The sequence below is a fragment of the Tinamus guttatus genome, unplaced genomic scaffold, assembly GCF_059628265.1.
Source record: "Tinamus guttatus ecotype Peru unplaced genomic scaffold, ASM5962826v1 Tinamus_guttatus_pri_ptg000351l, whole genome shotgun sequence".
In the NCBI taxonomy this organism is placed as follows: Eukaryota; Metazoa; Chordata; class Aves; order Tinamiformes; family Tinamidae; genus Tinamus; species Tinamus guttatus.
This window is the reverse complement of record NW_028288885.1, coordinates 976,005-1,002,088: the sequence shown is the minus strand read 5'-3', so window position 1 is coordinate 1,002,088 and position 26,084 is coordinate 976,005. Positions and strand designations below refer to the sequence as shown.

Sequence of the window (26,084 nt, the reverse complement as noted above, 5' to 3'; positions counted from 1 at the left end):
AGAGACGAGATTCCCCCCCTTGCCCCCAGGGGTGGGGGAAGAGGAAAAGGGCTGACCCTAATAAAAAGGGAAAAGGTATCATAGAGCTGTGCTGTCTTCCTGAGAGTAGCATGCTGAATAATTGTGCTAAGACTGTAATAAATGGCCACGAGAGAAGGTACAAATAAATAAGAAAAGTTTCTGAAGTAATAACATAGTTTTTTCCCAGTCTAATATTTCAGATAAGTTGGGAGAAAGACCACAAATACTTGATTACTGCAAAACATTCCTTATGAATACTTTTGTAGTGTCGTTTGCTTTGAATTTGTAGTCTGAATATCCAAAACCTGATAATTTGCTGTTGGCATGAGATATTTTGCTAGCAGTCATTGTCCTTGTGCAAATCCAAAGGAAGCTGCCATCGTGGTTAGCAATTCAGATGGTCGTTTCTAAGTTAATTTATTCTTGCTGGCTTTTTTTACAATGGGTGAAATAGTTGCTATCAAGAATGTAGTCAAGTCTTCTGGTCGCATTATCAAGAATACTTAAAACTCATAAATGGAACACCTTAAAAATGTCACTTGCAAAAATGTGTAGACAATGGCGAAATACTAGACTATCTATATTTTTGTGCTGATACTCTACCTTATTTTTATAATTAAATTTAAAATTATTGTATTTTATACTAAAATTCTTTTCTGATGGAATGCAGAGCAAAGCAATGTTTTCTAGATAGGCAAAAATATGTATATAATATGCATTTTACTTACAAAATTTTAGCAGACTTTGCCAAGAATTTGCAAGTTTAACAAGCTATATGAATTTCTCTCCTTCATATTAAGAAATGATATTGACTTCCAAGACCAGACTATTCTCTGTAAATGTGGCGTGCTTTCATCTTTGTGTGCATCTGCTTCTATTTTCCCCCTGCTTCCAAGACGAGTTAAAAGGAAATCTAATTTTGGTTTGATTGCTTTCTATTGCAAGTATAATTGAATCTCATGTCAATGAATGTACTAAGCTAATCAATGACAGAATAGTCATTTCGTAACAAAAGCTTTTTCAGAACTGCTGGTTGTACATTTTAAAAAAAAGAAAAAAGAAAAAAAAACTTTGACAGGAAAACATCATCATTTTTCTACTGCACAGTTATGTAACATACCTTTTATTTTTAAAAAAATAAAGCATTAGCTTTTACAAATGTGCAAGTAGTTGACTGTAGCCTCTTAGAATTATATCACATCTACTTTTGTGGCCAACCTGATGCATCAAATGATGGTTCTGATATGAGAATTAATCATTCTTCTGTGTATTAATGCCTTCTTTTTCTGTCTTTCTCTGTCCCTACTCCTTGCTGGCTTTCCTCTGTCACTTCTCCTCCAATGCTGCTCTGTAATTAAAATGAATACATAAATAAAAAACAACCCACACCGTAGTTATCCCCATTTGTCCCCGTTCAGCATCTTGCAGCCCCATCAGCCCTCTGTCCTACAAGGCCACGAGCTGTAGGAATTCAGCAGAGCGAGCGAAACTTTTTGCCTCCACGCCTGATGCTGTTGGCCGCAGGAGGACGGCGCATCCTGCCGGGGTAAGGCTGCCGGGTGCGCGTGGGCTACTGACGCACCCACCTCATCACACCCGTTACTACAACAGGAGTCGTTACACTTGACTAAGGGTGTTTGGGCTGGGGCTTTGTGTGGGGGAGGGAGGCCCCCTTTCTGAGGATTTGCCTCTTGGTTCGTTGCCTTCTTGGCTGAGTTTTGCTGCCTGAGGTGGTGGCATAGACTGAAATGCGATGCACCCATATGTGTGGGTGCATCACCCAAGCATGTAAACATCCATGTTTATTCCCGAGTGGACACCTTATTCCCCCGGAGGGCTAAGGAAGCAGTCAGGTATGTGCACGGTCCCATTCTCATGTGGATTCTTTGCTGCCTTTTAAGGCCCTAGCTTAAAGGTATGTTGTGGGGTGGGTGTTTTTTCATTTTTTTTTTTTTTTTTTACAAAACCTCTAGAACTTCATATTTTCTTCATGAGGTCTTGGCAAGTCTAGGCGAGCCTGTGGGGTGCAGTGTGAGATGGGAGGAAGCACATACATGCACATGTATCCATGCACATAAGTACAAGTCCTTTCGGCTTCAGTTCCTTGGGACACCAAGCTAATAACCTTTCCTCTCGGAGAAAGTAGAGTGGATTGGGAACATGGCTTTGTAAGCAAGGTTTCCCACAGAGCACCAGTTCTGAGTGATTTGGTAGCGGTGCTGTGACTGATCCAGGCTTGTAGGGTACAGTGACACAGGCAGATCAAATGCCTGCTGCCCAGGCTCCAGGCCAACAGCCACCTCCAGTTCAGAGGTTATATGCTGGATCTAAGCAGTTATATTTTGCCTTGTACTCCACATTTTGGCTCATATGGAGTTTGAGACGAGCAAGGTCACCTCAGCAGAAGGTCATGTAAGGGGTGCTGGTACTTCTGCCTGGTAGGCACCATCAGAAGAACAATGCTGCTATTGATAACCTTGTTGGGAGTAACTTTAGATGCAAGTAGCATGAATCACAGCTAGTGCTTAATCTTTCAGTCCAAAGATGGTGCCTTCAAGTTCAGGTTAAGGCACAGCGTTGCAGTGTATCTGTGGATAAATCTCATGCTCTGAATGTAGTTCAGTACAGTCCCCAGAGCCATTAGTTTGACGCCTTTCAGATCTCTCTAATTTCTTTTTTTTTTTTTTTACTTAAATAAAAAAGAAGAAACATTGATGCATTTTGGTGAAGGCAACCATGTAAAAAATATTACATTTTGAAAATATTTTCAATAGATGGTATATTGTGAAGATTATCAAGCTTCACTAGTAAACTTCTGTAGGAATTCTGTCCAGCTTTACCGATGCTGAGGAAAAATTAGCTGATACTCTGTCTTCAGGACACGTGATACAGATCCAGTACATGATTATTGCTAGTAAGACAAAATTCTGTTCCTCGTGCTCTATTTATCTTGGCTGCATATGCTGTGAAGAGTGGGATGACTGCCGTCATATTAACCAGCCGAGCTCTGAGAAACGCTGCTTCCTAAGAACTCATTAATTACTCTCATTGAGTAATGACTTCAGGATAGGGATTGTCTTATCCCTAGTAGTTAGTGGTGTTTTCGGCAATTTAAAATAACTAATTTTAACCTTAATGAAGCTCCCAAGATAAAGATAAATTAGGGATTTATGTGCTCATGAAATTGTTTTCCATCTTTCATTCCCAGTTGTCAAACTGGCTTTAAGCTCAGGAGAGACATGATCTTTGTAGAGCGCTTTTAAGCAGTGAGGATGTAAAGCAGTGTGATGCACCTGACCGAGTGGCAGCTCACTGTGCTCTTGGTAATCCCATGCTTCAGGTTCCCATGCACCTGAGCTTGTAATTCCAAGAACCTGACTTTTTTCCATCTATGTTTAGAGGGCGGAAAGGAGATAGATACCTAAATTTTGATGCCTTCCCAAGGAAGTGCGCTCAAAGCTAAAACAGAAATCTAGAAATCTTTTTGTATTTATATATGTATTTGTGTATGTATAATTTTTATGTATGCGCATACATATATTTACACATACATATGTTTATAGATATAATTTTGTAGATCTCATCATGAGATGAGAAACAGTGAAGGAAAACATCCACCTCATGTAAGAATTATCTCTGAAAAAGCTCACATGGTGGAACTGGCCAAGAGAAGAGAGAACAGAATAGTTATTGTAGCACATTATCAGGACTTTGAGGTTATTTGTGGCATTGGCTTATAAGCAAAAAAGCAAAAAGGCCATGGGGGCTGTGTGAGGACCTTGGCTAAGCTGGAGGCTCGGGAATGGTTCTTTGTCCAGTAAGCCCAGGGTTTGTGGGGAGCACATGTTTGCTTTGGGAACAGTGGAGGGTACTGTGTGGCAAGCGGCAGAGAGCAAAGCTTAAAAGGTATTTTTTTCGCCCTTATAAATTATGTATCTGGAAATTAGCCCATAACATCTTAAGCAAAGAGCATGATTAAGAATATGCTTGTTGTCAAGTGCATATTTACTGACAAAGACCACATCGGATTTGTTACAGGAATTGTATTAATGAGCTTGTCAAATGGAGTGTGGAAACAAACTCAGCACAACTTTTTTGCAGACTCCTCAGCCTCCCATCCCCTCATCCTTAACTGGGTTTGCTCTGCTTTCCTCAGCTATGTGAACTCTGGCTTGACTTTGTTTTTTTGTTTGCTGAACTGTAGACTGACAAAAAAGAGAAGGAGAGAGACCATTTGTCACCCAGCTTCTCAGCCACCTTTAAAGGAGGTCATTTTTCTTCCAACCCCAAAGCTAGATCACCAGCTCCCTCTCCAGTTTGGTAAGCCAAGTACATGTGTAGCTGGAGTTTCATGGTTCTAGTTGTTAAATGTTAGTTTCACAGGAAATATCTGCACAAACTTGGTTTCTGATGTAGGTGTTTTCTCTTTGCAACAGAGTAAAAAAGAACAGCTCAGCTTTTAGAAAACTATGGCTGTTGTAAGGAGGTGGAAAGAAGGAGGCATGCACCTGGTTTCTTCTCTCTTGCCTGGGCTCAGTGCTTATACGTCTGAAGAGTTGCAAAGAGGAAACATTCTGCACGAAAGTTAAACCTTTACTCTAACTGTGGTCCTTCTCAGAGACTTTATTTCATTTTTAGCTGTGGTAGTTGTAGAGGCAATGTAGGTGGCATCCAGGACAAGGTGCCTGGTAGTGACTGACATTCTTTCTGCTTGTGGTTCCCCAGGCACGCATCCAAGTCTCTGCCTTTTTTGCCTGGCACACCCAGGCAGGTAACTTCCCCACCAGCTGCCTCCAAAGCTTCCTCAGCTCAGGCACGTCCTCCCTCTCCTGGCAATATCCGGCCAGTCAAAAAAGAGGTCAAACCAGAGAGTGCGAATAAAGGACCTGAAAAGGAGGCTGAAAAGACCAGTGAGGAGAAGACAGAAGAGAGTAAAGAAACCTCAGCAGGCACTGGAGAATCTGCAAGTCAGGAAGAGCCCGTCGTGCAGGCACAGCTCCCTCAAGGTAAGGAGAGATGCTCTTTTGGGTTAAGGAATGCCTGAGAGCCCTTCATGGTGTTCCTTCCCTCTCAGGAACAATGCTTGAAATAGTTTTCTGTTAAATGTTAATTTGAATTCCTCAGAACATTCTTGAAAATGGTATGTGCTGTTAGTTATAAGGAATTCACTATTCTGGTCTGAGATGTATGTATGTTGGGAGAAATTTATAAAAAAGCTGAAGCCCTCCCAAATTTTTAGCAGGAGGAACAACATATAAACCTGCATTGCACCGGGTGGTTTCACTGTTCTTTTTTGCCCTTTTGAAGAGGACTTTGACCCTCGTTAGATGATACAGCTTCTTTTCAGACTCTGAAACAGGAGTGGACTGAAAATTAATGATACAGGAAACTATCCCGTAAGGGTAGTGAGCACAGAGAGAATGTCCAGCTTTAGCAGACACTCAGTACAATGGTACTGAGAAAATTAAACTGTTCCTGCTTATCTATGTTGTTGCAAAAGTGCCACCTTTTGCGGGGAGAGTGGCAGGATGAAGTGAAATGCAGAGAAGAATGAGCAAAATTTTTCAGAGAAAAAGAATTTGAAGGGAAACCCTGAAAAGCAGCAAATTGGAAAAGGAACTATATGCAGAATAAAATAATCCTGATCTTGAAGTGTAGGAAGAGAGAAAGAAGAGATGCTCAAGCCTGCTAAATCTTCGATTTGAAACTTTAGGTTTGTTCTACAGGCATTTTAGACCATTATAAATACAGGATAAACTGTCTCTCTTAAGCTTGTAATAGAAAGTCTGTGTGACCACTGGGATTCCCAGGGTGGGTTACTTAAGATTCCGAATTTAACAATTTGCAGATCTCCCTGTGATAAGAAGATTGTCCTTCAAGAAGTTAATAATCCTGCTTTTAACTGCATAGCTGGGAGTTGTTCTCTAAGAGAAGACTTCACTTGAACTGATATATTTTGTTCTAATAATTTCTGTAGTTCCAGTCAGATACCCAGATCCTACCATGTTGTGTTCAGTCCCACAAAGAGCTTATAGTATGGATTCAAATAATAAACGGATATATTCATTGATCATGGGCATTTAAAGAATGAGATATTCGGTATGACAGTGTGGGCTTTCACTGATTTTCTGATAAGCTTTTGTGTGCAACACAAAATATAAGTGAAAGTTTACTTCTCATGGGGTATAACTTTGCACACGTTTATAAACTGCTTTCCAAGTGCAAGGTGCAGACCGGAGAAATATGGTGACTGTTTGACATTTTAGTTTACAGAGAGCAGGATCAGTCAATACCTGAGTGGTCTGTGACAAGGTCACCCAGTACGGAAACAGATTACAGGTGGTAAAAGGATTCAGAAGTGAAGTCATTAGTATTCATGACAGAAACAGGCAGAGGCACAAGGAGAGGGATGCTGTGATGGAAGTGATCAGCATTTTGGATTGGATATGTGTGTGAAAGCTGGAGGAGGTGGTAATAGTTGAGATCAAAGACAAGATCTCATCAATCTCAAAGCATTTTTGGTGCGAGATTAGAGGAGAGGTACCTGTACTGCAGGTGGAGGCCTCAGCTGCCAACTCCCAGTCACGAGTTGAACGTGGGAACGTGGAGACAGGCTATTTGGCATATGGGGTTAGAGTGCCATTGCTGAGACTTCTTAGGTGCAAGCTGCAAGTGAAAGGGCTGAATGCAGCCAGTTACCTAAACTGGCCTTTAATTTGTCTGGCTCAGCCACTGCTTGCTGTGTAGTCCCAGTAGCCGGGAGGTCAGCAAGGGTTGATCACTGGCAGAGCTACACAAGCTTCTGCAGCCAAATCTCTCATGACTAACTAACACCCACCCAAGTTTAAGGGTGTTTTGGGAGTGCCTATGCAAGCTGACAGCAGCGTAGGTGTGCGTGAAACAAGCTACTTGTCGCACTGCCAGGGTCAGCATCTGAAGTAGGAAGTCAGCCTCGAGCTGCACAGGGCTCCCCTCTGGAGAAGCAGCCCTGCTTTGGTCCTGGTTAACAAATTAAAAGGGAGCTCCTTGGGCATAGGAGCTCTGCCGTTTGTCCTGTTCAGCTGTTACAGAGGCATCCTGCTGGTCCAGGCTGCAACTGTAAGCTCACGTGGTGGGTGTTTTTCAATTTTCTGTGTCTAGGACTACTAAAGGAATAGTTATAAAGGGGTCTCAAGCTTAAGGAGTGATTGAGTTACTTGTTGTTGTTGTTGTTGTCTTGTTTCAGCCATTCCAGAATTGTCCAAATTCCCACCTACTTCTTGGGAGTTATCCCAGGCTGGGAAGAACTCCCTAGGGGCAGAATGGATGCCTGTTTTGGAGATAAGGGTATCACACTCTGGATGATGCTAGAGTGTGCCAGTTCACCTCAGGGCTGGAGAACAGGTCCTGGCACTGTGAATTCAAAAACTGTGTTGTTGATGTAGCTTTGGAGTTAGAGGTGAATGCCCTAAAGCAGATATAAAGATCTGCATAGATTTCATTTGATAGGAGGAGACAGCTAGAGAAGAGGGTAGATGTGAGCGCTCAAAACTGAGAAAGCAACTGAATTTGTGTTTGTGTATGCACACAAATGAGGTGTGCGATGAAAACCAAGGAGCAAACCTCTGTGGAAAGTTTAGCGAGGTGAGGAAATTGCTCCGACATCCTGAAGAGAGGGCTGGAAATGCAGAGATAAAGCCATCTTCTTGCCATTCCTAATGGCACACTTGCATGTATGTTCCCAAGATCTGAGGCTGGTTCCTTTTCCTACGGAAGTGCTGCCAGTTCAAACTGTTGCCTGTACATTTTGCCTGCATCAGCATGTGCGGTTACCCTGGAAGTGCTTCCGTCAGTTCTGGAAGTGCTTCCTTCAGTTAGCTGGTGTGCTGCTGGTGGCCTTTGGTCTCTGTGCCTGTGCTAGAGAAAGCCACGCAAGCCTGTGGGAATCTGAACAACTGTTTGCTTAGGAAAAGTCTACAGCAGAGCAGTGAGAGCTGACACTGATACATCGTCATTTCTCCCCTGTGTCCTGCTTTCAGACTCAGATGCAGGAATGACAATATGATGCTCTTATGAAGAAAAACACCTTCTCTACAGGGTGGCCAAAACTGGTCTTGCGATTAATATGGAGGCAGATGCTTGCCTTGACTGAAGGGAGAAGGAGGGTGGAAAGAGAGAGAAGTGTCTGCTGAATTAAAAAAGAAAACAGTGACTTGGTTGTTAGAATCCCCTTTGACACCTCTGACCAAGTTACTATATTGCCTTATTTCCTAATCTGTGTCTACCTCCATGAGAAGACTTTTTAATGAATTGGTGATGGCAAAGCCTGTTAGCATTTGAACACAAGCCATGGTTCATTAATAGTGGCAAAATTTATTAAGAAGCTGTGTCTTGATCCTCAGAAGTTACCTTGTTGTGAGTAAGCCCAAGTGTGTGGTGAGGCCACCTGTAAGAATTCCAGGTCTTGTAAAGGTTGCAATAACTGCAAAATTGGTGGCAGTTACATGTACCTTACTGTTGTTGCAGATCCCTTTGAACAGTTGATTGCTGGTATTACTAAAATTCTGGCTCTGATCTGCCAGTGTAGCCTGTCAGGCAGAAGGGACTATCGTATCACAGACTTTTCTGTGGTATTTGCTGAGGAATAGTCTCAGGCAAACTATGTGGTGGTGGGGCCTACTGAGGCAGTGTAATTCCTGTTGAGCCCCATTCAGTACTCACTGGTCTCACAGGGAAGTTGGCTTAACCTTTCAACTGCAGCTTTTTTTGCCTATCATAAAAAATAAGATTCCCCTAAGAAATATGAGCTGCTAGCATCTTGGGATTTCTTCTTCCTCCAGTCATTTACCAAAAAAAAAAAAAGTGTAACCTTGAAAATACTGCTGAGTATTTGGGATTATGTCCCATTTCTTTCAAGAGGTTTGTTTAATTTTGCATATGTGAAAAGGGTGTCATCTTTGCCACTGTGTCGGTACCCACTGATTTTCCTTCCTCTGTGTTTCAGCAGCCACCCCATCATCACCTCCTGCTCCACCAGCTCTTTCTCCACCGCCCGTTCCCACGAAGGCCTCTGCAGGCACCACTGATCCTGAAGAAGCAACCAGGCTGCTGACCGAAAAGAGGCGCCTGGCCAGGGAGCAGCGGGAACGGGAGGAGCAGGAAAGGAGGGAGAGAGAAGAGCTTGAAAGGTGATCCAGACCTCTGCACTGGACAGCATATGTTTCTAGTGCCCTCCTAGCAGCTTCTTGTGAATATTCTCGTTACACTGCTAATAGTGCTAATGTGCAGGAGACAAAAGTTTCCCCCAAAGAGCATTTCCTGTTGGAATTTTTCGTATAAGTAATATATACCCAAGTAGATTCATAAGGTTAAAATCCTATGCCAAATATGTTTCATGTATCAATAAATGTGTTTTATTCCTGCTTTAAAGTAGAGAGTGGCTGGAAGAGAGAGAAGGCCTCTGGCATAGGGATCCATTGTTTTCTTAGAGAAACTTAGAGAACAAAGCTGTACATTACAGCAGCTAGTGAATTGCACTTGGCTGTTTTCATCTTTACCACTATGATTATCTTTTGTTCTGTACACCACAAAATCTCTACTATGGATGGTGTTCAAATGTCAGTCAGCTGTGATTTTTACCTCTTCCTACATTACAATTTAAAATCTAGACTTCCTTGGGATCAAGACCTGTCTTGGAATTAGAGGATGTGCTGTCTCATTTTATGCCAGCAAAGGAGTAGCCTGTCTGGCCACTTGGGCTGTGTGATAGCCACAGTCACAAGCTGAGTGCCTTGCTAGAGGGAAGTAGTGTGGGTAATATCAAAGATCAAGGGGAGAAGTTATTCATTCCCATAATACAAGGACAGAGGGTATCAAATGAGACTAGGAGTTGACAAGTTCAACAAATCAACAAAAGTAGGTACATTTTAAATTCGAGAGTCATTGCCACAAGATAAGGCAAGGCATCAAAAATGTACACTGCTTCAAAATATGATTAATTGAAATCATAGCAGAGAGATCTTTCAGGATGTATTGGAATCACAGACACTGTCTCGATTAAGAAAGTTCATGAGCTGGATATCAGTGGAAGTCAGTATTGGCATAGGTTTGCCCACTTCCTGAGTTTTCCACAGGTCTCCAACTTCATCTCTTTCTGGAAGCAGGGCAGTCAATTTAGTTTGACCATGTTCTGGTGTTTTGGCGCTCTTATGAGTGAAACATCAGTGAAATTTTTATCTAATTCTTCAGTAATCCTGGTGTCTTCGGTCAGTAATCTGCATTTTTTTTCTTGTGTTTCCTTCATGACTGCAGGCAAAAGAAGGAAGAATTGTCCCAAAGGATAGCTGAAGAAAGAGCCCGCCGCGAAGAGGAAGAAGCTCGCAGACAGGAAGCAGAAAGAAAGCGAAGGGAGGCAGAGGAGGAGCGGGAAAAGGAAGAGCGGCTGCGCCGACAGGCACAAGAGAGAGAGCAGAAGGAGAGAGAAGAGATGGAGCGTGTTCAGAAACAGGTACGCTGCCCTCCTGCCGTTTGTGTGCCAGCCTAGGTGGCAGGAGAGCGAATGAGTAACTGCTGAGTACATCTAGATACAGTTCTAGCTTAAAGGGCTGTCTAAAATTAAAGTACTTTAGAGAGCAGGTGGGGTTGCGTTTGACTTCATATTGTGGTGTGATTCAGACAACAGAGAGATTTCTTCCAGTATGTTGGGCTGTTTGTTTTTTTCTTTTCTTTTCTTTTTTTTTTCCCCTCATGTAGAACTTAGAACAAATCTTTTCCTAACAACTGATAAAACATTCTGTAAATGATTTATCAATAGAGTTGTATTGTGGGAACTTAACGATGGTGGTATGCCAGAGAAATATTTGTCCCCCCAAGTCTAGATGTCAAGATAACTTAATATTCAGTATCTTGGAAACATAACCCTAATGCATTTCAAGTCTCCTGCCCAGTAGAGCTTTTGTGGAGCAGGGAGGTATGGTTATGTTTTGATAATTTTGCTCATGCCAAGGAATGCCTTTCATCTTTTACAGTCTTTTTGAAAGCTGTGCAACTTCTTTAAAAAAAAAAAAAAAGAAAGAAAGAAAGAAAGAAAGAAAGAAAGAAAGAAAGAAAGAAAATGAATCAACCCAGTTTTTCAGCATGCTCTCATTTTTATTTCTGTGGTGGATGTAATGTTAATTTGCTAATTTCAGGAGGGGCTGTTGTAGGTATTTTGGAGATTCTTCTTCTTTCCCTCTTTTTCATACCCTTTCATCTCCAACTGAGCTCCAGCGCTTCAGTCTGCTTTATAGATGTTTTTTCTGATATATAATTAAATGTATGCCTTGAAATTAAACGCTTAAAGGATTACTTAAGGAACATAACTTAATCTCAGGGCAGTTTTTCCCCTGCCCTCTCCAAGATGTATGCCGCTCTCTTTGCAAAGGTCTACTGAATTGGGGTATATCCACAGTGTTTTCAGTCTTTGTGATAGTCTTAATTAATGAACTGTTATAGTAGTCCTGCAGGTGCTGCAAGCGTGTGTAGCTAGATAGATACTAATGTGAATCTGTCTTCAAGTAGTAATTTTTATTTTATTTTTTCAAAACCACGAACTCAGAAAGAAGAGGAAGCTCGCCTACGGGAAGAGGCAGAGCGGATTCGATTAGAACGTGAGAAACATTTTCAAAGAGAAGAGCAAGAGCGCTTAGAAAGGAAAAAGGTAAGTCAATACACAGAGAAAAAATATAATTCATTTTATCTTAGCAGTTTGCTTCCACCTTAGCAGCAGAAAGTTATATAAGATGTTAATGTGTCTTAAGAAAAGATATAAAGTCCTCATCTGCACTGCTGGTGTGATAGGGGACAGAATCTTGCTAAGAGTAGTAAGTCATTTGCCTTTCTGTCGTAGTCAGATGCAACTTTAATAAATGACAGTTATGTTTTGGGAGATATTTTTTTAATAAATCTCAGCAAACATTTTTACCCTCTTGCATTTCTTTCTAGAGGCTTGAGGAGATCATGAAGAGAACTAGGCGTGTAGAAGCTGTAGATAAGGTAGTGCTACTTCTTAACATATGTGTAAATATTGGACATCTTTTGTGTCTTTTCTCTAGTGCCGTTTTGAACTTAAAAAAAAACTATGCTTCCTTTGTAGAAATCTAATGACCAGCAAAATGGACATATATCAAAGGCAAATATTACCGGAGAAACAGGTAATTGTGTTTAACTGTGCCTAAAGCACAACAGGTGAATAAGTGGCTATTAAGCGCAATGACTTTAGATAGAGTTCTGAAACTTGGCAGACTAATTGCCATAAAAGTCAAGAAAATCGCTGGAAGATTATAGCTGGAATCTTAGCAAACATTTATTATTTCTAATTTCTGTATAGGTAGCTAGCCATTACTAAATGTTGGCTTTTTTAGAAGTCTTGTCACGATATTTAATAGGGAGTCATTAAGTTTAATTATTTATAAAATACAAAGAAATAAATTAACTAGGTTAACTTTAGCGGTTTAATCATTGATTCTACAGTTTGTTTTACGTAGTATTACAGATGTGGTGACTGCAGTCTTATTTCTTTTTTTTTTCCTAAGAATTATCTCATCTAAATAAACTGTTTATAGTCCTTAACTAGCCCATGACTTCTCTCCCACATCTGTCACCTCATTCACTTGGTCTTAATTTATATTTCTTTTGTTTCAAAATTCATCTCGTGCAAAAATCCAGGTCTTCCCAAATTCTTACCCTCTTCTGTTCGGTTGTTTTCTGGTCAAGTTTTATCTAGAAGTTGTTACTTAAAGGAGATAAAATGAACCTTTGCTTTTATTCAAGCATTACCAAGTAAAAGCTAGCCATATTAAATGTTGCTTAAGTCAAACTATTAAGTGGCTTGGCCTATCATAACATAATATATTAAAAATTGATCATTGTTTCTCTCTTTATATATATACGTGTGTGTGTATATATATATATATGCATATGTATTTATACACTCATACACATATTTGAGTTGAATAACAGGGAGGACAAATAGCAGTGTTTGCTTATCCTGATTTATTTTTCTTGTTGCTTATGAATGCTATGATGTTAAGTTAATGTTATAATTAGAGCTGCTGGGACATTCTTGACACTGAATTCATTACACATTTTTGGAAATTACTTGCTTACACATTTCCTTTAGCAAGAATAACAGTGCTTGTGAACAGTGTCTTGAAACAGAGTGAGAGTTCGTAACCTGCGGTTAGCTCCTTCCCTCCAAAGGTAGAAAACACGAAGGCAGTTTTCTGAGGCCTAGGAGGAATTTAGGCTTCTTATTTTTCCAGTCCCCAGCGTGGGCTGGAGCCCCTGAGTGACTGGGTAAACAGAAAAGTGCCCACACCCTGATGGCTACTCTGCACTTTTGCTTTGCTTTTATTTATTTTGTTATTTTTTTGCTATGCTGTTCAGTTAAAGATGCAAATTAATTAAAGCCAACTCTAACTTCCTGCATTAAACTCCCACAGATGACTTCAAACTATGTGCACTTTTTTGTTTGTTTGTTTGTTTTTTCAGTCTTACTGTTTGGCAAAGCTTGAAGATTTTGATGGACTGGACAAATCGTACAATAAATAAAAAATCCTTCACCTATTACCATTTGTTAGGTTTCTGCTCTATAATGGGAGATATTTCTGCCTTTCCAAAATGGAACTACCAGACTTGTTTTTAAATATTAAATACTGTACCCATTTGTAGAAGCAGTGAAACTTAAATTGCTAATATCTTCTAAGAGCATGCTGAAAATGACATTTGCCATAAGAGACTTAGCCCTATTTTTTTTTTTTTAGCACGTAGCAAAATGGAAGCAACTGGAAGGTCTGAGATTTTGGGTAACCCTGCTGAATATGTCCAATCCCATGAATTCTCCTGTGTCCTTGAGATATTGCGACAGGTGATAGGGTAGAGAGCAGTTGCTGCTGTTCATTGAAAAAGCTGTATGTGATTTAGTATGACTGTAGATAGAATATAGAGGGCTGTAGTTACAGGCTAAAAGAACTGAAGCAGGTCAATACCATATATCATCTGGTCTTTATATGAGACCCCAAAACATCCTAATTTTGTATTGTTCTGTACAATGTAGAGGCTTACTGCTATTTCGAAGAAATAACTTTCTCATGGAACTTTTCTCTCTTCAATTCCTTTTGGGTAACAGTCGGTGATCACTGAGAATAAGAATACCAGTATGAAATTGTTGATGTCCCAGTTTACTTCTCTTATGCTGCTTTAAAAGTGTCAGCATAATATGTAGCCAGATCTTGGCAGTCCATTTTAAAAACTATATACTGGAATATACTGGAATTTTCTATATCATTATAATTTGAAGATTCTTGACTGCAAAGGCCACAATTCAAATCTAAAACTTTTTACTTTAAACCCTGTGTCTACTGTGTGCTTGTGTGCTTCAAAACTTGACTGATTGCAGGGAAGCATTACATTTATTTAAGAATTTGATTTTCCTTGACTTTTGCAGGAAATACTTAGTCCTACTTTGTGGATAGATGTTGTTAGTTGGTTTTCTGAAAAGCCTCTTTTCTTTCTGTAGTCGTAACAAGTCCCGCATCTCCCCTGGGAGCCCCGGTGGGACTTCAGCCCGCGGCGCCGTCTCCGCACAACGGGAGACCCGTAGCCTGCGCGCACGTAATTGGGTCACATCCAGCCCCCATCACTATGGACAGGTAAGAACAACGAGGAGGACTAGAGGGTATTTAGAGCATGAAGGATATTAAAGTAATAGATTATTTTCTGAAATCTCTATTCAGTTAATGAACAAATGAAAAACAGCTGTCAATCTGCCCTGTTTCCAATTTATTTTTATCATTCCCTGTGTTCAGAAGAGGAAAACTTGATGGTCTTTCAATTAGCAGTATTCCAGTTTTGACAAGTGGCATGGAAGACCTGTCTGGTGGTGTGTGATCTGATTGTTCTATGAGTGTTTGGGTTTTTCTTTTTCCCCTAAGATGTTGTGGAAAGAGTGAAATTTGCCAGTTCTGCTTCTGTTAAAAAGAGTTTCATAAAACCACTGTGGATTTGTAATGTTAATTTTCTTGACTGTGATTTTAAGCTAGATATTTTGATTTCTGAACTGCTCAAAGGGTTAGCAAGTTTTGCATATTAGACAAAGTACCCCAGGCGAAATGCAGAACCATGGATTTTTGGCTTTTTATTTTAATAAAGACTTTGTCCTGAATAAGAGAAGTTTTGTGAGGTAGATACTTAACCTTGGGGGTTCTTTCTGGCAAGTCTCTCAGAATTTGAGAAATTGTTGAAATGCTTGAAAGCTTTATATTGAACCAAATGAAATTTGATATTGCGTGCACATGAGCTGTCAGGGACTTATTTTTTTTAAGTAATTCAGAAAGTCAAATGATCCTGTAGTCTGTTCATGTTTTATGCAGGTAATGGCAGAATATGCATGAAAAACCTGAATGTGAGAAGTCATGAAGCAGACTGTAATGGGCAGTATGCTGCCTGGTGTGATTGGCACTAATTGAAGGAGGAATTTGCCCTCTCTCAGTCCCTCCATATGCCTGGGGGATTTTTAGCCTCCTGTCATGCTGACAAGGATGCTCCTGCTGAGGGAAGGTCTGTCAGCAACACTGAGCACTGAACTGCATTAGATGAGCTGCATGGAGCCCTCTCATCATCATCTCGGGCAGCTATTAAATGTTAATGATTCTCGGCCTTAGATGCACCTTGGTGTTTGTAATATGAAATGCACTATGGTAATAAATGCTGTCATGTAGCCTCATATCCCATATATATCAGCATAATCAAAGTGGAAAATGAAAAAATGACATTGAGGAGTGGGGGAAAAAATAGAAAGTGGCTGTGGAAGGGGAAACTGATGAGCCAGGGTTGGGGCGCAGAGAGATTCTCTTTACCTTAGAGGTGCATCTGCTAGGGCTGAAACACGTGAGATCATCCCTGGTTAGGTTGGTTCAGGTAGCCAGGAAAACTCTTGGAAGGAATACACAGCAGTGTGGATTTTGTCACAGGGTAAAAGCCGCAGGTGCTACCGTCACCACTGCTGCATCTCGCCTGCCTGTGGCTGCCAGCTGCTGAGGAGACTCGAGCAGGCAGCACAGCCACGGGGGGAGAGGGTCTGCCCTGCGAGCGCCTCACTGCAGCCCCCAGCAAGATTTGGCTTTTGTCTGGAGAAGTCCTGAGCATGGTTTAGGGGTAAGATAGCCCAGCTGTCTAACAGACTTACAGAACCTTTGCCTAGAGGGCTTCTCTGAAGTATGTGTGCATGGGGAAGAAGGAGGAGCAAGGGAGATGAGGCCTCTTAAGGCCTGGAGCAAGTACCACTGCTACCATGGTCAGAGTGGGAAGTTTGGGTCTACAGCTGCTGTATCATAGCCTCTAGAGCAAGTGAAGTGCAAAAACTGGCAGATCTGTTTTGTGCAGAGCTCAGGCCTAGCCTGAGCACGTCTCCACAGCAGGCCCGGCGGTTAGTGTAGTTCGGTGGCCAACCTCAGGATACCTGTGTTTGGGGCCAGGCCCCGCTCTGGCAGGGGCTCTGTCTCTTGCATGGCTAGTTGGGGAACATGACGTTCAAGGTCACTGGAGGTTCGTGTGAAGTTTGTGTGGAAGTTCTGCTTGGTGGGACATATTAGCAGGTTGCCTGTCCATTTACTGTGGTAGTTGTTCATTGCCCTTCCTCCCCATCATCATCCACCCCATGCTAACTGGGATGTTGGGATCCAGATTGAAATACTGTGCTTGCTTCCATGCTCATGATACACTGCCGTTGAAAAAAAAAATAAAACAAACCTCTGGTAGATTTAAGGCAACTAATTCCGATACTTCACCATTTGCTGCTTTCAATTAGCAATGCAGATCTTCTTATCCTACTAGAATTCATTAGTCTTCATAAATTCTAATTACAGTGCTGTCATCTGCTGCATTATTGTATCATATAACTTATTATCAAGAATTATTAGTTTATTAATAAACATTTATTGCAGATGATAGCTTGGTGCTATGATTTATCAAATCTAATAGTTTGTCACATTTTTTATTCCTATCCCATTAATCACTTCAAGAAACTTAAAGCCTATTGGCTTTGCCTTGTGAAAGATGAGAGGAGATGTCCTGGTTTGTAAATTGAGCTGTTTTACCATGTTAAGACTTTAGGTTCAAAGAGATCTTAAATGATTTCTAAATGTATAGAAACAATCTTGTTCCATAGATATCTGAGTTCAAATGTTGTGTCCAGACACTAACATGATTTTTGTGATATGTAATTTTATAAGTGTTTGATGATGCCCTTCCCAAATATCTTTTCCACAAGCCATTTGGATTAAAAGAAAATAATCCTAACGTGCCAATAAAAATAATACAGTAATGATAATCATAAAAATCTCAGCTCACATTTGTCCTACATAGCTGTGATTGGAATACAACTGAGCTTATATAAACAAAGTCTTTACTCATCCAGGTATAGTATGGTGGAGAGAGCAACACTAAATACATTTTTTAATGGAGCATGAAATGGATTCTTTTTCAGTTAGATAATAAAACATCTGGAGATGTTTCTACTGAGAAAACTGGTAGCTCATAGGGATGTTGAAATTTAATAATAATCTAATATTGCACATTAGCTTCTAGCTAAATTGTTTTTCTTTTTTCAGTACATGAAAATGTGGATATAAAACAGTGGTTTGGAAATAAAGATACAAGTTTAAAAATAATACTTTCTTAGTTTTTGTTTAACAAAAAAATCCAACATAATTTTTTTCCAGATTATGGTTTTTCTTTTTACTATACTAAATGCTTCACTAAGCAGTAGAATCCTAGAGGAAACAATGGCAGAAGTTGAGGTTAAACAACTAGCACATCTGCCTCATCCATCTCCAGCTTAAAGATTTTTGCTTTTTTGCCACTTCCTAATTCTTTGTACAAGTTGTCTGGTCTGCTGCTCCTTTCAGAGGTTATTGCAGAACAGTGAATTATGTTGACAGTATTTTCATTTGGATTCGCTCCTTTCCTGTAACTCATCCCATTCCTCCTCTGTGGTTTTCTCTAGGTGCCTGTAATAGACCAGCACTTCATTTGGCCTATTTTAAGTCAGACAAATATTCAGAGGTGGGAAAAGAAGCTAGAAAAGAAAGCAGATTCCTTGCGTTTAAATCAGCTACGTAGATGTCTAAATACAGTTGTCTAATTCCAAGCTGGTCCCTTCCTCGGCGAGGGCCTCCCATCTCATCTGGGTTTCCCGTCTCTTACAGCGGGAGTTAGGGTTGTGTAGCTCGGATAACCGGCTTTGGAAATACGCAATTAGATGAGCTCATTCCAGCAATATCCTTTCCTGGGAATTAATCTTACTGGGTTCAAATGCTTATGTAGTGTTAAAAGCTCAGTTTGTAGGATCCTGCACTTCAAAATCTTCGCTTTGAGCAGTGTCTTCCTTCCCAAGTGCTCCAGCTCCTCGTTACTGACTGATTCCAGTGGTCTTGTCTCATCTAATTGAAAGCGAACGGTGCTTTGTTTGAAACATCCCAAAGCCTTGGGTCTGTTTTGCTCTCATTGTCTTTCAGGTGAGGAGATATTTTGGCACATAACTTGCAGGGGTTTGCAAGTTAGTATATTTTACTTTGTAGGCGTTGATTTCGGATATGTTGTTACAATGACAGACTAACTGGATTCCAAGATTTTTTTTGTTCTTATTTACTGTCTCCAAGTCACTTAAGCATCTTTTTCTGACTACTGCAGAGCTTTAGCTAAAAATTAACTGCATCGTGCATAATTTTATTAGCTTAAATTTTTGAATGTTCCAGCTATTTTAATCCTATCAATTGCTCTTCTCTGAACTAATGCCGATCTATCTTAGTGTCTGTCCTGCTCAAAATGCAGAACTGACAGATGCCAGATTTAAGCAGCAGTGAATCTGTCCTTCAGTCAGTTGTCTAGCTGAGATGTTTGGTTTTGCAGTCTAAACAATTAAGCCAAGGTTTTTTTAATATGCAGATGTCTTGCAAGTGCAATTATATGGGCCTCTTAGAAATATTTCTAAGATGTGTCTCTTAGAAATGTATCTGCAGCATCACACGCCTGAAACGGTATCTGCAGTGCTGTGCTTGCCATTGAGATATTGCTAAGAGTGGAATATGAGACATCAGGAAGAGCTGTATGTAGGAGGTCGAGCAAAGGTCCAGTCTCCTAAGAATTTGTCTAATCTTCTTTTGAGCTTATGGCCTCCAGGATGGCCTATGGAGAGGAATCCCGCAGGTCAGTCCTTTTAGTGCTTCTAAACCTCCTGCCTTAATGTTGCAGATTTGGAGAGCCACCTACTTCTTACAGTATATAAAAAAGAAAAACATAGTCATGGATTCCTTTCCCATGCCCCTTTTGCCTTGGTGTGTTGAGTCCCCTGTCAGTCATCTTTTTTTTAAGTTTATGAAGCTCTGACTAAGTCACTACCTAATAGTGGCGGCACACGGGAAAGTAAATATGAGGAACTATTCATCTCCAGAGCTAGCTGATCAGTCAGACAGAGAAATTTCTCTGTTTCTAGGCGCGAGGTGCTGTTTCTCATTGTGTCTGTGCTTGGTGTGGTACTTGGGCAGTTTAATGCACACGCATGAGCCCTCCCAGCCTCCTTGGCTCGTCAGACCTCCCAGGGCTCTGTTGTTGTGGCTCTGCCCCGACTCAGACTGGAAGTAGATGGGGATAAAATACTATGAAAGTTTATAGTGAGTAATAACGTCATAATTATACCTTATGCATCTCCCTGGGAGCAGGCGGGAGTCAGTGCCTGTCCTCAAGCTGGGGGCAGGGGATCATGCTTTTCATCTGAAAACCTATCTGCTCAGTGTGTCCGCAGATTAGAGAGGAGATTTGTCCTTCTCTGAACAAATGATGGCTTGAGAAACTGCAAAAGAGAGTTTGAAAACCGGCATGTCCGCCTTGCAGGGAATATATTTGCTCTGAAAGAAGTGTTTCCCCCTTTAAAAGGGCAGTAATTCTTTTCTCTCTCTTGGGAAGTGCTGTAAAAACAGTTACATAATTATTTGTGAAGAGTTAGCCACCCGAAGAAGCCAGTAAATGAAAGGAAACCATATGGCAATTACAAGCTTTTTTTTTTTTTCTTTTAAGACAAGTAAATCTATTGTCAGCAGAAAATTAGCCTGTAAAACTAAGCCACCTGCTCAGAAATGACCTGAGGAAATTGATGGCCTTATTTATATCTAGGAAAATGACATGGGCCTTTGACTAAGGCATTTCCAACCACCAGACAGTTGTGGTTCAGATAGGGAGCAGGTACCCAAGATGGCCAGGACTGCAATGCTGAGGGCCTTGATAAGCACCTGTGATGGATCCCATGGTGTTGTTGAGTGACAGTCCAATACTTCTTACTGAGGAGACTCCAGTCTCAGTAGTGCCCTCTTGTTCACTGGCTACACGGATCCCTCCCCTGCGGAGGGGATCAGAGGCTCTAGGGAACGTCAAAAAATTGTATTTATTGAAGACCATTTACATTCCTTTGCATTAGAGGAAGGGTACCTTAATGTTCAAATATTGCAAAATTGCAGAGCCAAAAAAAGGTCTTGGAGGCTCTAAATTGCACTTGGTGGGTACTCAAGGCAGCAGCGGTTGTACTATGGGAGAGTTCTTGCTACTTCCCGTTTCAATCACTAGGTCTGGTTGTAGCGTGGCCAGGTGTAACAGCCATCCTGGGGAGTTGCAGAGACACATCTGCAATACTTAGCTGTAAAAAGAGGTTGTCAGCTGTGGTAGTAGCAGAGGATTTGTTTCTGCTTTGTTTTTTACTCACTGAAAAAATATTACAGATTGAATCAGGGTTTTCTTCCATTTGTAAGATTATTTGGAGGACTGAATTTCAGTTATTGATTGGGTGTAGGAAGAAATATGCATGTTTCTCTTTCAGCAATCTCAATCCAGAGAAAAATACAAATGAAAACGGAATGTCTATGCAGAATGACAACTTTGAAGAGATCATAAACCTACCAATTGGACCTAAACCATCCCGTCTGGATGCCATGAACAATGATGGAAGCAATAGTCCTGAAATTCCTTTGAATCCCATTTTAGCCTTTGAAGATAAGGGGACTCTGTTGCCTCAGGTAGATAGCGTTCAAACACATCAAACAGCAGGTAAGTTTGCCTTGGTCCATTAAAATCTGTAATGTGTTATAATTGGCAGGGGACCTAGAGCTCCTAAGTGATGTAAATTGATTAATTTAAGGGGTTTATGCTGGAAAATCTTTGGGGGAGGGAGCACATCTTTATTCTCTTCGCAGGGCTATGTGTGCCAAGTGTAGATGCTGCGTCAGCTACAAGCACTTGTCTCTTATTTGAGCGGGGGGGTGCTCGGAAACGTTTGCCTTGTGCTTTCAAGCTGAAGCAGAAAAGAAAGGTTGTCACTATTATAAGCCTGTGGTCTGCAATCCTATTCTAGCTCTTTAAAAGTTGAAGTCTGTGGTACACTATGGCGAGGGGTAGACAAGTAGTTGCCTTGCACATAAAATTCTGGATGCGCCTCCTTTCTCGCTGGCGTTAACACAGAGGGATGGTCTGCAGCACGGTAGATTTTTCTGAAGTAGATGGTAACTTGAAAAGGCTGGGAGGTAAGCACACATTAATTTAGTAGTTTAAATTGAATATGGCTACCAGTTTTTCTTTTCCTGTGGATGATAAATGTAAGGAAAAATACTGTACAATAAAATGTCTGCATATTTATCTATAGCAATTTGAATTATTGCTACTGTTGCCTGACCTATCCTTCCCGGTGCCTTCTGTTGTAGAAGTGATCTGATTGTGTCTTCTGAAGAACCAAAGGTGATAAGAGCATCTCTGCAATTGGTGGAGTTTCTTCCATGCTATGAAGGAGTGTTTTGGTTTTTTTCTCTCCAGTTTTTTAAAGATTTCTTGGATATCTTTTTTGGAAGGACTTTAGTAAAACCAGCAGAAGAAATAATGGGAATAGACTTGGATCACCTTTATAATAGTTTTCATCACTAGAAAAATCATGCTTCACGTGCATTACTTAAAATGGCTTTTTCCAACAAGCTTTTTCTGTTAGTAAATGGATATTTTCTGCATTCCTTAAGACACAAGACACTGGAATCTGAAAGCAATGATGATCGGGGTGGTGGGACTGATTTTTTTTTTTTTAAGAGGTGTTGGTTTAAAAGGCATAATTGTAAAATTGGCGAAGAATCTTTTTCACTTTATGGCTCTAATACTTGAAAAAGAAATACCTCATCGCTCTACAAGTAGAGTTAATGGGGTGTTTTATTTAAACCTGTTGGTTTAAATATTATTGCAGAGAACTCTAATTATGGGGGCAAAGTATAGGCTTCTGTATCAGGTTCTGTTGTAAATGTAATTCCTACAGGGACATTCTGTAAATTGAGATGTCACTATGATCTTGCATTTTCTCTAAAAACGCAAAACAAGGCAGGTTTTAAAATGTGAAAATTTGAAAGTGATATTTTTTCATGGACATGAGGAAAACCTATTGTTCTCCTAGATGATGTATTTATGAATTTTGCTCAGTACAAAAATCATTTAAATGAATAAATTAGAAAAATGTGGTAAAATCGTACTGCAAATTTGATTTTTTTTGTTGTTAACGTTCATGTTCACAATACTATATCAGACATGTACACGTGTGCATCTATGTGCACGAACACACAGGGAAATATCCCGTCGTTCCGAGTCCTGTAAATTGCTGCTGTTCCCAATGAGAGAGGACTTTTCCTTTGCCTTACCAGACTATGAAAACTGTGTGAAACCTGAAACATTTGATTTTTGGATGAGAAAGCAAGTTTGTTTTGGAATTATTTTGGTTTTGCTCGTTTCAGAGCAAAGGGGAAGTGGTCGATGTTTGTGCTTTTTATGCAGTGTGTGATTTTTATAATGCAGTGCAGTTTGAGTGGTAAGTGCAGCAATGCGGGTTGTTTTTCCTTGCATTTGTTGATGCTGATTTCTACTGTCAGTGTTCCATCCATGTCACTTTTGTTGCTTTTCAGCATAATTGTAAAATCCTGCACCTTTTTATGCTTTGGTAAACACTGCTGTAACAGGTAGCTCTCACCAGATATTTATTTTTGAAACACCAACCAGGGCGTGATGCATTGCTTGCTGGAGTGAGTGGGTAGATCCTCAGTCGATGGGCACCAAGGTTGACATGGCTTCTGTTCATGCCACCTGAGAAAGTCCCCATTAAATTCCTGTGCTTGCCTTTGAACACGGAGTGAGGCCCGTAACAGAAAGCCCAAGTCTGTGAGAGGAGAAGTCTAAAAGCTGAAGAATTTTTGAAGAAATAACTTGCTGCTGCTGCAAAGTGCCCATCTTACACAGGAGATAAAATAAAACAGTAGAAATGCCATGAGAAGGTATTCCATCTGCCAGAATACATGGAAAGGACAAAACCTTTCAGTCAGAGTGCTGCAGTAGTGGGCTGTGACATGGTAAAAATTAATTGGGTCCCTTTCTCACTCTCTTTAGTTCTCTGTGTACATAGTCACAATATTTGAAAATGTCCAAAATATGTAGTTTTTCTTTAAGAATATATAGCATGTAAGTACCAAATAAAACTTGTTTGAAATACTTTCTTATATTTTCATTTTTCTTGTTGTATAGTTGAAACAGGAGTCAACATATGATGGAAACTCTCCTTGCTTTGCTTAAAACCTTTGTTACGTTTCCTCTCATCTCTTTACTCAAAAATCAGTACAGGGACACTACAGACGGAATAAGGACGGAATAAGGTCCAGGAAGATTTAGATTCAGTTTTAAACCTGAGGCTTAAATTTAGGCTTGGGTTTAAATGATGTTTTGAAGTCTCATGAAAGCAGTTAGCAAGATCTCAACATTTGTTTCGCCATTTGCAGCAGAGAGATTAAGAGCCTGCCTTCATTTTCATGTGTGTTTCTGAACTGGGCTTCAATAAGGACAATTTATTAATTTCAGGATTTATTTAAATATTAATTTAAATATTAATTTAAATATATATTATTTATATACTTTTTGTATATTTTATATATTTACATATAAATATATATTATGGGTATGAATATATAATATGTGAATATTTAATATTTAAATATATAAATACTTTATAAGTTTATAAATATATAAACTTATTTATTTCAGGATTGTTTCAAATGAAAGATAGAAAATTTTCTCTCTGTTGAGGGCTTGGCAAACAAACTGAAGGCTAATGAATAGGTTCAGAATTAGGAGTATGGATCAAAAGACTAAAGAATGAATAGAGATTGAAATTTAAATTCTTTAAGTACAGAGAAAAGTAGTGTCTTGAATATTGAGTTTTATAATAAAATATAATATCAAATGGAGGGGCGTCTTGTTTGTTTGTTGTTGCAGCTGGCCCTATTTGCCCTATTAGAGGCAAGACGGAGCTCTTGGGTGAAGTGAAAGCAGCAGTTGTACAAGTTGGTTGGAGCTTTCTGGCCAGGGTGGGATAACCCAGGAGGGCCTTTCCCGGCAGACCAGATGCCCTGTTCTGGAAGGGCTCCTCACCTTGCTGACATCTTAACAGCACAGCAGGTAGATGCTAATGTGGGTGATGATCAATCAACTTAATTCAGGCCATGACAAGTCACAGGTCATTCTCCATTAGCTGTCCTTATTTTACATTTGTTTCTCATTTGCCACGTCATTCCCGATGAAAAATGCTTCATTATCTCCCTTCTTGCCAAGCCCTTGAAGTAACGATCGCAATTAAGCATGTGTAACAAAGAGAGATACAAGATAGACTCTAACGTCATTACTTATTCCACTGGTCATAAAACGCTGCCTGTGGGCTTGTTCTAGCAGTGTCATTCCGCTCTCTGGAGCGCTGTATTTTCATAAGCCCAACTGCACATAATTGAGCACGTGGGTCCTTCACGTGACACTTCAAAAGAAAATTCTGGTGCGCACATGAATATTGAAAAGTGTGTGTTACTTCACCTTAAGTCTCTTCCCTCTTGTTCTTTAAAAGGTCTCTTTAGTGTGCCGTAGAGAGGCTTTTAAGTGCCTAAGTGCCTTTATAAACTATTTATTATCGGAGAGAACTTTCAGTTATTAAAAGAAATCATTAAAGAACAAAAATGCCTACCCTGAACACTGGAAGCCAAAGCCTTGAATTAGGCCTCAGTAAAATGTTAGTCACATTGTTTGTATGAGTTGTACCACCTTGAAAAGCACCGTAAAAGACTGGAAAATCTGCATTTTCATTCCATAAAAAGCTGTACCATGAGCAAATGTCTGCCAAGAACGCTGCTGCAAAGCATGAAGTATCCCAGAGGTATAATTAGACTACTGTTCCCTTGCAAATTAAATCTTAGATACATTAAAAGAAAAAAGAAAGTCTATCATAATTTCAATGCTCTGTGCTACCTTTTTTTTTTTTTAAATACTGTTTTGTTTGTCTAGAAGATCTATGAGAGGATTTTCTCCTGAGGGTAGGAGGAAAGGGACAAGTTGCTCACTACCCTGTATACATGTAAGACAAATGCTCCAATTTGAAACTAAATGTACTATCACATTTTTAGGTTGTTTAAACTTCTTTTAAAATGAAATATCAAAATATTTAAGGGCAGTTCCTGAATTGGTTGAACTCAATCCAAATTTATGGCCTCCTCCTGCCCAGCAATCCCTTTGGAAACAGCTTTCTTCCACACTAATGTCCCTGGGCACGTAGAGGAATGCGGATGCTGCAAAATAAAGGACATGGAACAAAAGCGGAGGAAACGAGAGGCAGAAGGGGACAGCAGTAGCCTCGTACTCCACAGACAGGCGCTGCCCCCCTAGGCACCGGCTCTTGCACAAATAAAAGCTCCTGACTGCAGCGCTTCCCGGTTATTAAAATGAAAGGCGGGAGAGGGGGAGAAGGAAGGTTATCCAGGCATGACAGGGGGTTGATTTTTTTTATTTTCCCCTGTTTTTCCTTTCCCAGACAGTGGGGAGGAATGTAGCCATAGCCTTGAAGCAGAAATAGGCATCCAGCCGGTGTGTCCAAGTGGTGGTTTTGACCAGCTCTGACTGCCGTTGTCAGAACATCTCTATTTTCTAGAGCATGAGATGCCCCATGCTTT

The 26,084-nt window shown here is 40.3% G+C and overlaps 1 protein-coding gene across 7 annotated transcripts in view; it reads left to right on the top strand.

Annotated features, from left to right (window-relative positions):
- Nucleotides 1–22,582, top strand: part of MAP7 (microtubule associated protein 7) — a 97,117-nt gene extending 74,535 nt beyond the window's left edge. For 3 of the 7 annotated variants that reach the window (XM_088529862.1, XM_088529865.1, XM_088529867.1), the window contains 11 exons: nt 1,416–1,567; nt 4,226–4,341; nt 4,747–5,027; nt 9,005–9,188; nt 10,312–10,507; nt 11,597–11,698; nt 11,983–12,033; nt 12,134–12,191; nt 14,558–14,690; nt 20,906–21,132; nt 21,783–22,582. In XM_088529862.1, the coding sequence (XP_088385988.1) occupies nt 1,416–1,567; nt 4,226–4,341; nt 4,747–5,027; nt 9,005–9,188; nt 10,312–10,507; nt 11,597–11,698; nt 11,983–12,033; nt 12,134–12,191; nt 14,558–14,690; nt 20,906–21,132; nt 21,783–21,793 (1,511 nt within the window). In that variant the 3' untranslated portion in view covers nt 21,794–22,582. The remainder of the gene's footprint in view (nt 1–1,415; nt 1,568–4,225; nt 4,342–4,746; nt 5,028–9,004; nt 9,189–10,311; nt 10,508–11,596; nt 11,699–11,982; nt 12,034–12,133; nt 12,192–14,557; nt 14,691–20,905; nt 21,133–21,782) is intronic. The other 4 variants (XM_088529864.1, XM_088529868.1, XM_088529866.1 and 1 more) reach the window with 2 other exon arrangements.
- The last annotated feature ends 3,502 nt before the right edge of the window (nt 22,583–26,084 follow it).